Here is a 14113-nt window from a genome sequence, read left to right on the forward strand (position 1 = left end):
CTCAACCTTGAGGGCGCTGTGCACGGCTTGTACTAGTTCTAGTTATAAGTGGCATCAAGTTCCACGGAATCAATTATTGTTCCACGGAGCAATCCCCGTTTTGCGTTTTGGCCAAAATATGATACAAAAATAACCCCTAGCAATTTGTTCAAGCTTTCGCTCAAATTTCAGTATTGGGCACTAGTGATTTTTTTTTCAGTGTAGGGCCCAAATTATATAAAAATGCTGGACTTAACCCCTTGTGATTTTTCCAGTTTAGGGCCCAAATTGGATAAGAATGCTGGACTTACCCTTGTAGAAAAAAAAAATTGTTTTCTAAAGTTTGGGACTATACCCCTCATTTGTTTTCCTATTCAATGTTTGTCAATATGCTGATCCATTTTGATTTTTGAAATAAAAATAGGACAACATCTTATTACTATACAAAACAACAATACAAAAAGGGCATTTATATACTGCCGTTTCATTTATATCACAGCGGTTGATGAAGCACTTGAAAAAAAGATGAAATTGAGGAAAGGGAAACAATGAACACGAAACAAGGGATATCATTGGGTGAAAAGGTGATATTTGAGGCCTTTCTTGAACATCTGAAGTGAAGTTACTGAGCACAGAATATGTGTCCAATCGGGAGACTACTCCATGATTGGGAGCCGCAAATGAAAATGACTTATCAGCGGCAGATTGTAGAGTGCGTTGGGAAACTTTGTGTTCAGTAAGTCTGGTTTTATCTGCAGATGAACATAAGCCAGTGCGTGTAATGAGTAAAGCGACAGACTGGACTTATTAACTGGACTTTCCCCTCGTGATTGTCCCACAAAATTGGATAAACGCTGGACTTGCCATTGATTGAGATTTTTGTTTTCAATTTAACACAACAAGAAATTCTTTTTACCAAAATCTCTGACAAATTCTATCTCGCTGTTATCAGCTGTTTAGGCCTCAATAAAGTAGTTGTACATTCTCCCCGGGAACCCACTTCCTAAAGACCAGTGATCTTGACCCATATACCTACTGCTCTGGTGATATATAACCGAGAGAAGTCCTCCTTTTTAATTGTTTTCTCAAGATTATTTTGGCAAGTTTTGTTTTATACTCAAAACACTGTTTCCGCGAATCACACATCAACCTCAAATTCCGTCTATATTTGCGTGTTTAATTTTGTGTTGTATTATTAATATTATTGTTTAGGTATTTATTATTCTTCAGTAATAGTAACTGGTGCCGCAGCTAGTCCAAGAACGCATTGGACTGGGAGCTACGGGACCCGGGTTCAATTCCCGTGTGTGTGTGTTTTTCTTTTTCGCTTGGACGCAGTGAGTGAATTGTTTAAGTAGTATTAAAATCATCTCCAATCACCAACGGGCACTGTGGCGACACGGTGCACTGGATAGTTCAATTGCGTGCTATCCAGAGCTGGTACACCGGTTCGAATCCCGCCCGTACCAACAGGGACATGACTTTTACTGCTTGCACCAGTAATGGATTGGGGTCCGTCATGTCTATCCCCAAATTAGGTGTGGATGATTTACCGTGTGGGAGAGTAAAGGAGGGACCGGGACTGCAAATCCCTTAAGGGTTCTAATGGGTGATCACCACGCTGGTTTCGGCCAGACTTTGAGTCCCCTGAAAGCCTGGTCGTCACTCTGACTAACTCTTTGCACAAATTTACTTAAACTTTATTTAACTTAACAACTATATACCAAAGTATTTTTAACCAAAACAAAGTTTGGCAAGTAGGCCTACCATGACTTTTCCAAGCAAAAAAAATTGACTTTTTCAAGCAAAACTTGTAGCCTTGTGAACCATTTTCAGCAAAATTTGACAAGTTCACTTGGCCTTATAGAATTTTTAAAGCAAAATTTGACAAGTTCACGTGGCCTTGTAGACTTTTAAAAGCAATGACAAGTTCACAAGGCTATAGCCTTATCATTGACTTTTTAAAGCAAATTTAGACATGTTCACAAGGCTTATAGCCTTATAGATTTTTTAAAGCAAATTTTGACAAGTTCACAAGGCTATAGCCTTATAGACTTTTTCATGCATAATTTGACAAGTTCACAAGGCTATAGGATTATAGACTTTTTCAAGCAAACATTGACAAGTTCACAAGGCTATAGGATTTTTGACTTTTTCAAGCAAATTTTTTTCAAGCAAAATTTGACAATATCACAAGGCTATAGCCTTGTAGACTTTTTCAAGCAAAATTTGACAATATCACAAGGCTATAGCCTTGTAAACTTTTTCAAGCAAAATTTGAAAATATCACAAGGCTATAGCCTTGTAGGTTTTTTTCAAGCAAAATTTGACAATATCACAAGGCTATAGCCTTGTAGATTTTTTCAAGCAAAATTTGACCAGATCACAAGGCTATAGCCTTGTAGACTTTTTCAAGCAAAATTTGACAAGATCACAAGGCCTTGTAGATTTTTTTCAAGCAAAATTTGACAATATCACAAGGCTATAGCCTTGTAGATTTTGTCAAGCAAAATCTGACAATATCACAAGGCTATAGCCTTGTAGACTTTTTCGAGCAAAATTTGACAAGATCACAAGGCTATAGCCTTGTAGATTTTTTCAAGCAAAATTTGACAAGATCACAAGGCTATAGCCTTGTAGATTTTTTCGAGCAAAATTTGACAATATCACAAGGCTATAGCCTTGTAGGTTTTTTTCAAGCAAAATTTGACAATATCACAAGGCTATAGCCTTGTAGATTTTTTCAAGCAAAATTTTACAACATCACAAGGCTATAGCCTTGTAGACTTTTTCAAGCAAAATTTGACAAGATCACAAGGCTTGTAGATTTTTTCAAGCAAAATTTGACAAGTTCACAAGGCTATAGCCTTGTAGATTTTTTCAAGCAAAATTTGACATCACAAGGCTATAGCCTTGTAGATTTATTCAAGCAAAATTTGACAAGATCACAAGGCTATAGCCTTGTAGATTTTTTCAAGCAAAATTTGACAAGATCACAAGGCTATAGCCTTGTAGATTTTTTCGAGCAAAATTTGACAATATCACAAGGCTATAGCCTTGTAGATTTTTTCGAGCAAAATTTGACAATATCACAAGGCTATAGCCTTGTAGGTTTTTTTCAAGCAAAATTTGACAATATCACAAGGCTATAGCCTTGTAGATTTTTTCAAGCAAAATTTGACAAGATCACAAGGCCTTGTAGATTTTTTTCAAGCAAAATTTGACAATATCACAAGGCTATAGCCTTGTAGATTTTGTCAAGCAAAATCTGACAATATCACAAGGCTATAGCCTTGTAGACTTTTTCGAGCAAAATTTGACAAGATCACAAGGCTTGTAGATTTTTTCAAGCAAAATTTGACAAGTTCACAAGGCTATAGCCTTATAGATTTTTTAAAGCAAATTTTGACAAGTTCACAAGGCTATAGCCTTATAGACTTTTTCATGCAAAATTTGACAAGATCACAAGGCTTGTAGATTTTTTCAAGCAAAATTTGACAAGTTATAGCCTTATAGATTTTTTAAAGCAAATTTTGACAAGTTCACAAGGCTATAGTCTTATAGACTTTTTCATGCAAAATTTGACAAGTTCACAAGGCTATAGGATTTTAGACTTTTTCAAGCAAACATTGACAAGTTCACAAGGCTATAGGATTATAGACTTTTTCAAGCAAATTTTTTTCAAGCAAAATTTGACAATATCACAAGGCTATAGCCTTGTAGAGTTTTTCAAGCAAAATTTGACAATATCACAAGGCTATAGCCTTTTAGATTTTGTCAAGCAAAATCTGACAATATCACAAGGCTATAGCCTTGTAGACTTTTTCAAGCAAAATTTGACAAGATCACAAGGCTATAGCCTTGTAGATTTTTTTCAAGCAAAATTTGACAATATCACAAGGCTATAGCCTTGTAGACTTTTTCAAGCAAAATTTGACAATATCACAAGGCTATAGCCTTGTAGATTTTGTCAAGCAAAATCTGACAATATCACAAGGATTATAGACTTTTTCAAGCAAATTTTTTTCAAGCAAAATTTGACAATATCACAAGGCTATAGCCTTATAGACTTTTTCGAGCAAAATTTGACAAGATCACAAGGCTATAGCCTTGTAGACTTTTTCAAGCAAAATTTGACAAGATCACAAGGCTATAGCCTTGTAGATTTTTTCAAGCAAAATTTGACAATATCACAAGGCTATAGCCTTGTAGACTTTTTCAAGCAAAATTTGACAATAGCCTTGTAGATTTTTTCAAGCAAAATTTGACAAGATCACAAGGCTATAGCCTTGTAGATTTTTTCAAGCAAAATTTGACAATATCACAAGGCTATAGCCTTGTAGACTTTTTCAAGCAAAATTTGACAATAGCCTTGTAGATTTTTTCAAGCAAAATTTGACAATATCACAAGGCTATAGCCTTGTAGACTTTTTCAAGCAAAATTTGACAACATCACAAGGCTATAGCCTTGTAGACTTTTTCAAGCAAAATTTGACAAGATCACAAGGCTATAGCCTTGTAGATTTTTTTCAAGCAAAATTTGACAATATCACAAGGCTATAGCCTTGTAGATTTTTTCAAGCAAAATTTGACAACATCACAAGGCTATAGCCTTGTAGATTTATTCAAGCAAAATTTGACAAGATCACAAGGCTTAGCCTTGTAGGTTTTTTTTAAGCAAAATTTGACAATATCACAAGGCTATAGCCTTGTAGACTTTTTCAAGCAAAATTTGACAACATCACAAGGCTATAGCCTTGTAGATTTTTTCAAGCAAAATTTGACAATATCACAAGGCTATAGATAGCCTTGTAGATTTTTCCAAGCAAAATTTGACAAGATCACAAGGCTATAGCCTTGTAGATTGTTTCAAGCAAAATTTGACAATATCACAAGAGCATAGCCTTGTAGATTTTTTCAAGCAACATTTGACAATATCACAAGGCTATAGACTTGTAGATTTTTTCAAGCAAAATTTGACAAGATCACAAGCCTATAGCCTGGTAGATTTTTTTCGAGCAAAATTTGACAAGATCACAAGGCTATGCAAAATTTGACAATATCACAAGGCTATAGCCTTGTGATCTTGTCAGATTTTGCTTGGATAAGGCTATAAGGCTTGGTTAAAAATACTTTGGTATAAGTTAAATACAGTTAAAGAAAAGTTGTGCAAAGAGTTAGTCAGAGTGACGACCAGGCGTTCAGGGGACTCAAAGTCTGATCGAAACCAGCGTGGTGATCACCCATTAGAACCCTTAAGGGATTTGCAGTCCCGGTCCCTCCTTTACTCTCCCACACGGTAAATCATCCACACCTAATTTGGGGATAGACATGACGGACCCCAATCCATTACTGGTGCAAGCAGTAAAAGTCATGTCCCTGTTGGTACGGGCGGGATTCGAACCGGTGTACCAGCTCTGGATAGCCCGCAATTGAACTATCCAGTGCACCGTGTCGCCACAGTGCCCGTTGGTGATTGGAGATGATTTTAATACTACTTAAACAATTCACTCACTGCGTCCAAGCGAAAAAGAAAAACACACACACACGGGAATTGAACCCGGGTCCCGTAGCTCCCAGTCCAATGCGTTCTTGGACTAGCTGCGGCACCAGTTACTGTTACTGAAGAATAATAAATACCTAAACAATAATATTAATAATACAACACAAAATTAAACACGCAAATATAGACGGAATTTGAGGTTGATGTGTGATTCGCGGAAACAGTGTTTTGAGTATAAAACAAAACTTGCCAAAATAATCTTGAGAAAACAATTAAAAAGGAGGACTTCTCTCGGTTATATATCACCAGAGCAGTAGGTATATGGGTCAAGATCACTGGTCTTTAGGAAGTGGGTTCCCGGGGAGAATGTACAACTACTTTATTGAGGCCTAAACAGCTGATAACAGCGAGTAGAATTTGTCAGAGATTTTGGTAAAAAGGAATTTCTTGTTGTGTTAAATTGAAAACAAAAATCTCAATCAATGGCAAGTCCAGCATTTATCAAATTTTTGCGGACAATCACGAGGGGAAAGTCCAGCATTTCGATAAAATGTTGTCCAATTACTATTAGGCTATTCCAAAATGGGTCAACCCAACGGGACGAATATTGAATGAGAAAAAAATCCAAGGGATAAGTCGGTAATTTTATAGCAATTTTTTGCCAAAATTAAAATAGCACAAGGCTTTCACTTTCTGACCATTTTTGTCATTTTGGGGGGGGCAAAAATGTCACACAAATCTCCACGGGGAAGTCCGGCATTCTTATCCAATTTGGGGCAACAAAATGGAAAAAAATCTCAACAGGTTGGCGTCCACAAATTAGCACAATTTAGAAAAGAATTGGAAGGGGTAGGCTCGGAGTTTAATCGACACTTTTAATCCATAATTTGTACTAAAATTTCAACATTTATGCTGCAGTCTGAAGACAACACCCACACGTGGGAAACAAACAGATGAAATAAACAAAACATTCACTTCTTTTTGTAAACATCCACATTGAAATTATCTTTAATACAATGTACAGTCGAATCTTCATCATCATCACTTTTATATTATTTTATACCCATACAGGCAAATAATGGTACAGCAATATATGTCTAAAGTGAAGTTTGAGTCATCACAGGAATATCAAAACAAGTCTCACCTCTAGTTTTGTTCAGAGGCAAAGAGCAGTTTAGGTGTACAATTGTTAGAGAGACACTAGGAAACAGTATCTAGTACTACATGTAAGTTTAGCTATTAAAGGCAGTGGACACTCTTGGTAATTACTCAAAATAATTATTGGCATAAAACCTTTCTTGGTGACGAGTAATGGGGAGAGGTTGATGGTATAAAACATTGTGAGAAACAGCTCCCTCTGAAGTACGTTTCCACAAATTTGATTTCGAGACCTCAGATTTAGAACTTCGAAATCAACCATCTAAACGCACACAACTTCATGTGACAAGGGTTATTTTTCTTTCATTATTATCTCGCAACTTCGATGACCGATTGAGCTCAAATTTTCACAGGTTTGTTATTTTATGCATATGTTGAGATACACCAACTGTGAAGGCTAGTCTTTTTCAATTACCAATAGTGTCCACTGCCTTTAAGCAAATCGTATGAAACATACACGTATGCAGTTAAGATTAATAAAAAGTCTCTCTTCACAATATCAGGCAGTACAGACTAATGAATTCAGATCAATAATCAGTTTCTTTTTGTAGACTGACATTTTAACCAAAAACTGCAACCACCATGCCATTGCATTTTTTTATGCAGCATGTACACTTTGTTTGGCTCAAGTGAACATCTTTTTAATCATAAATCAATAAACCACCGTCCAATACGAACAGTTATTTTGTAACTCTTTCAACAACAAAAAGGCCAGTTAAATTGTAACATCCAACTTGGGAAACTGCCCAACAATAGTTGGGCATATCCCAAATTGGGTAAACATTCAAGCTTGGCCTATCCCAACTACAGCTGAGCCTGTCCAGCTTCAACATGGGCGCATCCAACTACAACTGAACTTGACCCAACTGCAGTTGGGAAGATAATCCAAGGTACTTAACGGATTTCATATTTAGCACTTTTGAAATTGTCTAAACCATGGTCTAACTACTACCGGTACTAAATGTTTTACTAATGCACTAAAAAACGCAGCCAAACACCTTTGCTCAACATTTTGTTGTATGGTTGGAAAGTTTAAAATAAAGTATATTTGGTCGTTTAACTTGACAACCAAAGGCCTTCTTTGGCTTGTTTCTCCATACTGATATTTTCAACAAACGACTAATTTAACTTGATGACCATCTTTGCAAAATCAACCCATGGTATTTGACAATAACTACCAATGTTGCCAGTGAACTTTGTTCCAAGAACGACCACTTTACTTATTCATTAAATTGCTTCCACAAATATGGACACAGAATTAAAATAATTAAATGTTTCAACAGATAAGGTTAGGTTAGACAAAGATCACTGTAAAAGGTATTTAAATGCAGGATTGGTAAGGATGAAAATCATCATTGTTTAGTTAAATAGCCTAAATGCTTGTAACTGATTATCAAGTTCATAATAGAGCCACTTTTTGTGTGAAACATTTTCCTCATAAATGAAAGAACATGTAGGAAAACTGTCTGAAAATGTAAAAAAAAAAAAAAAAAAAAAAAAGAAGCAAGAGTTGTTTTTGTGCATGGTTTTACACTACTTTCATCCGACTCAAACAACAGACTATAAAGCCCACATTTTCACAGGTTTGTTTTTTCATGTTTGTGGTTGATCACAAAAAAACATGAACAATATCTGTGAATATTTTGTCTGCTCTATCAATCCAGTATCATACCATCACTTTTTCTTCATCAATCTATCAAAATGACTACAGTAATCAAGTTAATTAGTTTTACGAACCGTGTTTGTTTATTTTACTTAATGAAAACCAAAGAGCAGTCTACCATCACCTTAAATAATACACAAATTGTTTTATTTTACAGACTTCTTTCCATAGCTTTGCAAAATTCCAAGAGATGTTTGGCAGCAAGTAGTTATGCAACAAAATTCTTTTGCCAAACAGTTGCACAAGATTTGCCTAAAATCTAAACTTTTCGGGTGGCAGCTTGTATTTTCTGAGCTTAACAGTTGTCCTTATTAATGTATAAAAATGGACCAAAAGGAGATGTTTGAATGAAAATGTGAGATACCATGTTTTCCAGGAATAATTGGTTTCTCTCTTTGTGTAAAACTTTGTACATATTTCACATGTGAAGAAAAACAAATAGACTTGTGCACCCATACAAATTGAGTTTTTTAAGGGGCTAAATTTAAAATATAGAATTCTTTAAGCTGGAAAGAATGTGGGTGTACAAGTATATTTTCAAAACAAAACCAGCTCTGGAATGTCACTGATGCCACTGTGTTGCATCAGAGACATTGTGAGACTAGACTTTTTGACCTGAACCTATTAAAGACACTGGACACATTTGGTAATTACTTAAACTATTCATTAGCACAGAAACTTGGTAATGACCAATGGAGAGCTGTTGATAATATAAAACATTGTGAGAAACGGCACCCTATGAAGCAACATATTTTTTGAGAAAGAGGTAATTTCTCATTAAATTATTTTAATTCAAGAAAGACTTCAGTCCTGAAGCCTTTCTCATGCATCTGAAAGCACACAAATTTGTGCAGCAATGGTATTTTTCTTTTCAACTTTGATGACAAATTCAGCCCAAATTTTTTACAGGTTTGTTATAATGTGCATATGTTGGAATACTTTGCAAGTTACCAAACGTGTTCAGTGCCTTTAAAACCAAAGACGTTTCCAAACAAACTTGTTTTCCCCCCTGTCTCCTATTCAGTATTTTGACTCAGAGGTCTGCAATGTCTAGCACTTTCCAAATAGAAAGTCCCCTTTCTTATGTTTAGTGTAACCTACCCATTGGCTGACCCTTACCTGATTGAGAACATACCATTGATGATTTTAGGGGAGATTGGTGCACAAAAGAAGAGGGGGGCTGACACACATAAAAAGGCTTCTCTATGGCATTGAATACTAAAAAACATTACCAGTCCTTTTTATGCTCATCCATGCTGACTCCCCCTGGCCCTAGCGCCACCACAAGCAGCAAGCCACCAATCACGGAGAAGGTCTGGAAGAAATCATACTTGAGGAAGTCTCGCATCGGGCGGTAGCTGGGGATGTTCCACCAGGCGTTGTAGTAGAAGTTGATGATGGTGAGCCAGGCCACGAGTACCAGCGCGCAGAGCTTAGTCTTGAAGCCGATGGCAACCAGGATGATGAGGGCGCTTCCAATGAGATTCTGTGCCATCTGAACGAAGGTCATCTCAAAGCGAAGGAGGGTCATAAACATAAGGACTAGAAGTAATCTGCCACTCAGCTGCATGTAGGTCTTGGGTTTGTTGGTACCCATGTCTGGGACACCAGCAAACAGACTTTTACCCTCAGTACGTGACTCGGCAAGGAGGAGGATAATACCTCCAATTAAGGCAAGATTCCTGTTTTAACACACAAAAATTACATAAGCATAAGAGTAACAAATTTGTGAATTAAATATTAAAATAAACAACTTTTTTTACAGAATTTGTGTGCTTCCAGATGCCTGAGAAAGGCTTCAGGCCTGAAGCCTTTCTCAGATTCAAATAATAAAGTATGAAAGTACCTCTTTCTCCAAAATTACATTACTACAAAAGGAGTCGTTTCTCACAATGTTTTATACTATCAACAGTTCTCCGCTGCTCGTTACCAAGTAAGTTTTCATATTAGCAAATATATTCCAAAAAGAACAAGTTAGTCAGATTTTGATCCAATTGTATACTTGAAAATATAAAAGTGTTCCAACACCCTGTTTTGCGTGGAGCTAGATTCTGAGTATGACTTCACTTACCTCATAAGAAACTTGATATCCCATAATATGCTGTACGCAATTGTCTGCAAAACAAACAACAAAAAGAGACACTATTGTTTAAAATGGTTTCATTCAGAAAGGTAGACTTTCAGACACAAGAGGGCAGTAGACATGCACGTTGGTTCCCCCAATGTTTACATAATTATGTGCACGCTGGTTGCCTTGTTGGTGCCTAGTGTTTAAAAAAACAAAACCAGTAGATGGCCTCTCGCTCAACTACTACTGCTGGGGCAAACAACAACAGATAGCCAGAGAGTGTTGGTGTAACACGGTAAAGTTACTGGAATTTTGCAAGCAGCCCTTTCGGGTGCTGCGAGGGCCAATGTCTAGGCATGTTACTCGTCTCACAATACTCCTGGACAAGAAGACCCAAACTACAGAGCCCTATTGTTGAGCACTAATCCACACCTACAAACAGCAACTCCTTGATGACCTGAGAATGGTTGCTAATCAGACATACAACTAGGCATAACACTTCTCTCTCAATACTCCTGGTCAAGAAGACCCAACCTACAGAACCCTATTTTATCTTCAAGTACGCGCTAATCCACCAATCAGATTGGCAGAATGGAGTGGTGATAAAAGCCTATATTGCACGGCTAATATCACTACCATGCGCATTGTGTGTTCTATGTCACGCGCCAAGTTTGCTTGAAGATAAATACGTTATCACACGCGTGCTCGTGGAAATACGGCCTCGTTGGATATGGGACGCAGAAGCGCTATATTTTTCCGTATTCCACTTGCGCTTGTGTGATAACTTATAGTAGAGGTTGAGCACTAATGCACACCTACAAACAGCAACTCTCTGATGACCTGGTATTGGATTGAATCAGCTTCACCTACGTACTCACTCAACATGCCACTCAACATGGAAATGAACAATAAAAAATAAAAAATATTGTAGCCACTGAGCATCGCCTAGCACCATGAGGATGATGTCAGTTGGAATTCCCCTTACCTGCAATGCAATTATGCCGAAGAGAAGACCGCATGCAACGGGAACTTTCTGCCTACTGAGCACCATCACACACCCAGCTAGCTGTCCAACCAGATTAAGTAATACAAATAAAGTGCTGAAAAAGAACAAACGAACAAGATTAAAGTTATAAGCCTGGAATTTCATCTTTGCAAGGAGGGGGCAAGGCCACTTGCATTTTGAAAAGGGCACTCCCCATGAAAAACCTTTTGAATGGGCACTAATGCTTAGGACCAGGGACCAGGGAAAACAGAGGCAATGACCTCTCTGTAATTGTAGGCCAGATGGTGTCAGGGTCAAGTGTCACGTGATCAATTGTGTCATGGTATGAAGCGTCCTGGAAGTACGAAGTGTCCTGAAGGTACGAAGTGTCCAGGATACAAAGTGGTAAAGCGACAAAGTGTCTGACATCTAAATAATGAGCTACTGTACCTTATGACTGTCCCACAGCCCCATGTCTGATCTATGTAGTCCCGTTGTTCTCCCCATTGGAACCACATTCTGATTCCATCTTCTAAGAAGGTACTGATCAGACACAGTCTTGCTACATGAGGAAGAACATTCTTGCTCCGTCTTAAAACCTGAGCAAGGGCAAACAAATTTAAAGTGTCATGATCAAAAGAAGTCCACTCAACTTCACTTCAAGGCACTGGACACTTGGTGTTTCCCATCATGCATAAAATAACTGTCAACAATTTTGCTCAATTAGTCATATCGAAGTTGCAAGCAAACAAGGAAAGATAAAACACCTTTGTTGCAAAAAAAATATGTGTCCTTTCTCAGATTCAAATATTCTAGTGAGAAATAACCTCTTTCTCAAAATCTATATTTCCCTCAGAGAGAGCCGTTTCTCAAATTTAACCTGGATTGAATCACTGTTCATTTTGTGAAAATACAGAAACAGAATTTGTTTCATGCTGTTTCTTGGGCGCGTACAAGAACTCGGAAGTAGACACTCTTTTCAACCGCAACTTTCACAAGTATGCAACTTTTTTATTTTCTCATGTTTATTGTAAATCTCTATAAATTACCAAAGTTAACCTACAAAACATTCATAAGCATTGCGACACTACCTTCAGAACCCGTTTTAAAAATATGGTTCCTGTAAAAAGTACAAATAAATACCTGCAGCCACTTCTTCACTCATCATTCATTATTTACAAACAAAAAACATTTTAAAACAAAATTAAAATCGTTGGTCAACATGAGTGAAAACGTGGTGGACAAATGTGGCATCTCTTCCTGGTCATCTGCTGACACTGACACCAAGTGACCAAGGCGAAACTGACACTGAGTGTGCCATTGTCACTTGTCAATGTCAGTGTCAAACTGGTGACTTGCCAAGTTAACTGGACTAACCACTGGGCTGTATGCTTCGTTTTTGGAAGGGCAAGGGCACCAAGGCATTTTCTTCTTGGTAAAGGGCACCCTATGATGAAATTGCAAATTTGTACTGTAGCATTTCAAGGGCACCAAGGCAATGACCGGGGGACACGGAGGCAATCGCCTTCGTTGCCTCCGTGAAGTATCAGGCCTGATGGTTACCAGTTTTGCTTTAACCCAACTTCACCCACCCTGAGTGCATGTTTACTTTGGTTGGGTATAATTCATATTATTAATGTTACTCGTGGTTTATGCTAGCCCCACGTTTGGCTGGAAAAAGCTAGCTAGCTGAATCATTAAGTTAAGTAAGGATTCAGATAGCCTTGGCCACACAAGTGGGGCTAGGTTTATTTACATGTCGATTGTTTGTTATTATCCAAAATGAAAAACCAGGCCAACACACCCACCCATCGATCCATATGCCATCTTAATCAAACAATCATCTGAACATACATGACATACAATACCCTGTTCGGATAACTTTCCGTATGGCGCCACCACTTTTTTACTCATTTTTACAAAAAGGGATATCTCTTTGAGGTAAATTAGATACTATATTATTATTTCATATCGAATGAAAAAGTGGTGGCGCCATACAGAAACTTTTCCCAATGTTCTTTCTAATTTAATTCTTCTTAATCTTTTTTATTTTGACTTTGATTATTTGAGTCATTTGAAATGCTGTTTACAATAGAAGAGTCAAATTTTGACTCTTCTAGTTCTACTGTAAACAGCATTTATTTTAAGGTTACCTGATCTGCAATATCCTCTGCTTTCCCAAGAAGTTCATTTTTGGAAGCCATTTCCTTCAATAAAACTGAAAGAAATTCCGGTTTTCCAGTGTCCCTTAGCCCAGATTGGTCGATGCTTTGAAGCAGAAAATCACCGGATAAATCTTTACATACGAAACACATGGGGTAGGCCTACCGTGCGTTAAAAAGGCATACGGTTAACTTATGACATTAGATTCCGTGGTCCCAGCCGTAATGAGTCGAGCATTTATCAGTACACAGCGAGGGAACCAACTACTGTTCTTAACGCCGATGCCACGTCTGCTTTGTGAGCGCCCTCCATTGGTCGGTTTCCCCTAACGTCCCTTATTAAAAAGTCACTTTTTACATGCAAAAAGGTATAACTATAATTAACTTGTAAAATTATTTACTTTTTTTTGCGGAAAAGGGGATAATGAGTAAGATATGAGGGAGGTGGTTTCTTCCTCCATGGTTGTAGCATGATTGATTTGGAGGTTGTAGCAGAAGGGGTGGCTGTGTGTGGGTGGGGCTGGGATCTTGGTGGGAGTGGGGGCACTGCGGGCAGTGGTTGCATGATCATAGGTCAATTGATGGAATTTGTAAC

General features: G+C 37.5%; 1 protein-coding gene across 1 annotated transcript; it reads right to left on the reverse strand.

Annotated features, from left to right (window-relative positions):
- Positions 1–6395: 6395 nt before the first annotated feature.
- On the reverse strand, positions 6396–13679 carry LOC139948291 (surfeit locus protein 4-like). The gene is made up of 5 exons (XM_071946397.1): positions 13510–13679; positions 11807–11955; positions 11357–11471; positions 10375–10418; positions 6396–9985 (listed from the first exon to the last, which is right to left on the reverse strand). Exons 1-5 carry the CDS (start codon positions 13669–13671, stop codon positions 9532–9534), a joined length of 924 nt encoding a protein of 307 aa, XP_071802498.1. The 5' UTR covers positions 13672–13679; the 3' UTR covers positions 6396–9531.
- Between the last annotated feature and the right edge of the window lie 434 nt (positions 13680–14113).

Source organism: Asterias amurensis, chromosome 15 (genome assembly GCF_032118995.1).
Source record: "Asterias amurensis chromosome 15, ASM3211899v1".
Classification (NCBI taxonomy): domain Eukaryota; kingdom Metazoa; phylum Echinodermata; class Asteroidea; order Forcipulatida; family Asteriidae; genus Asterias; species Asterias amurensis.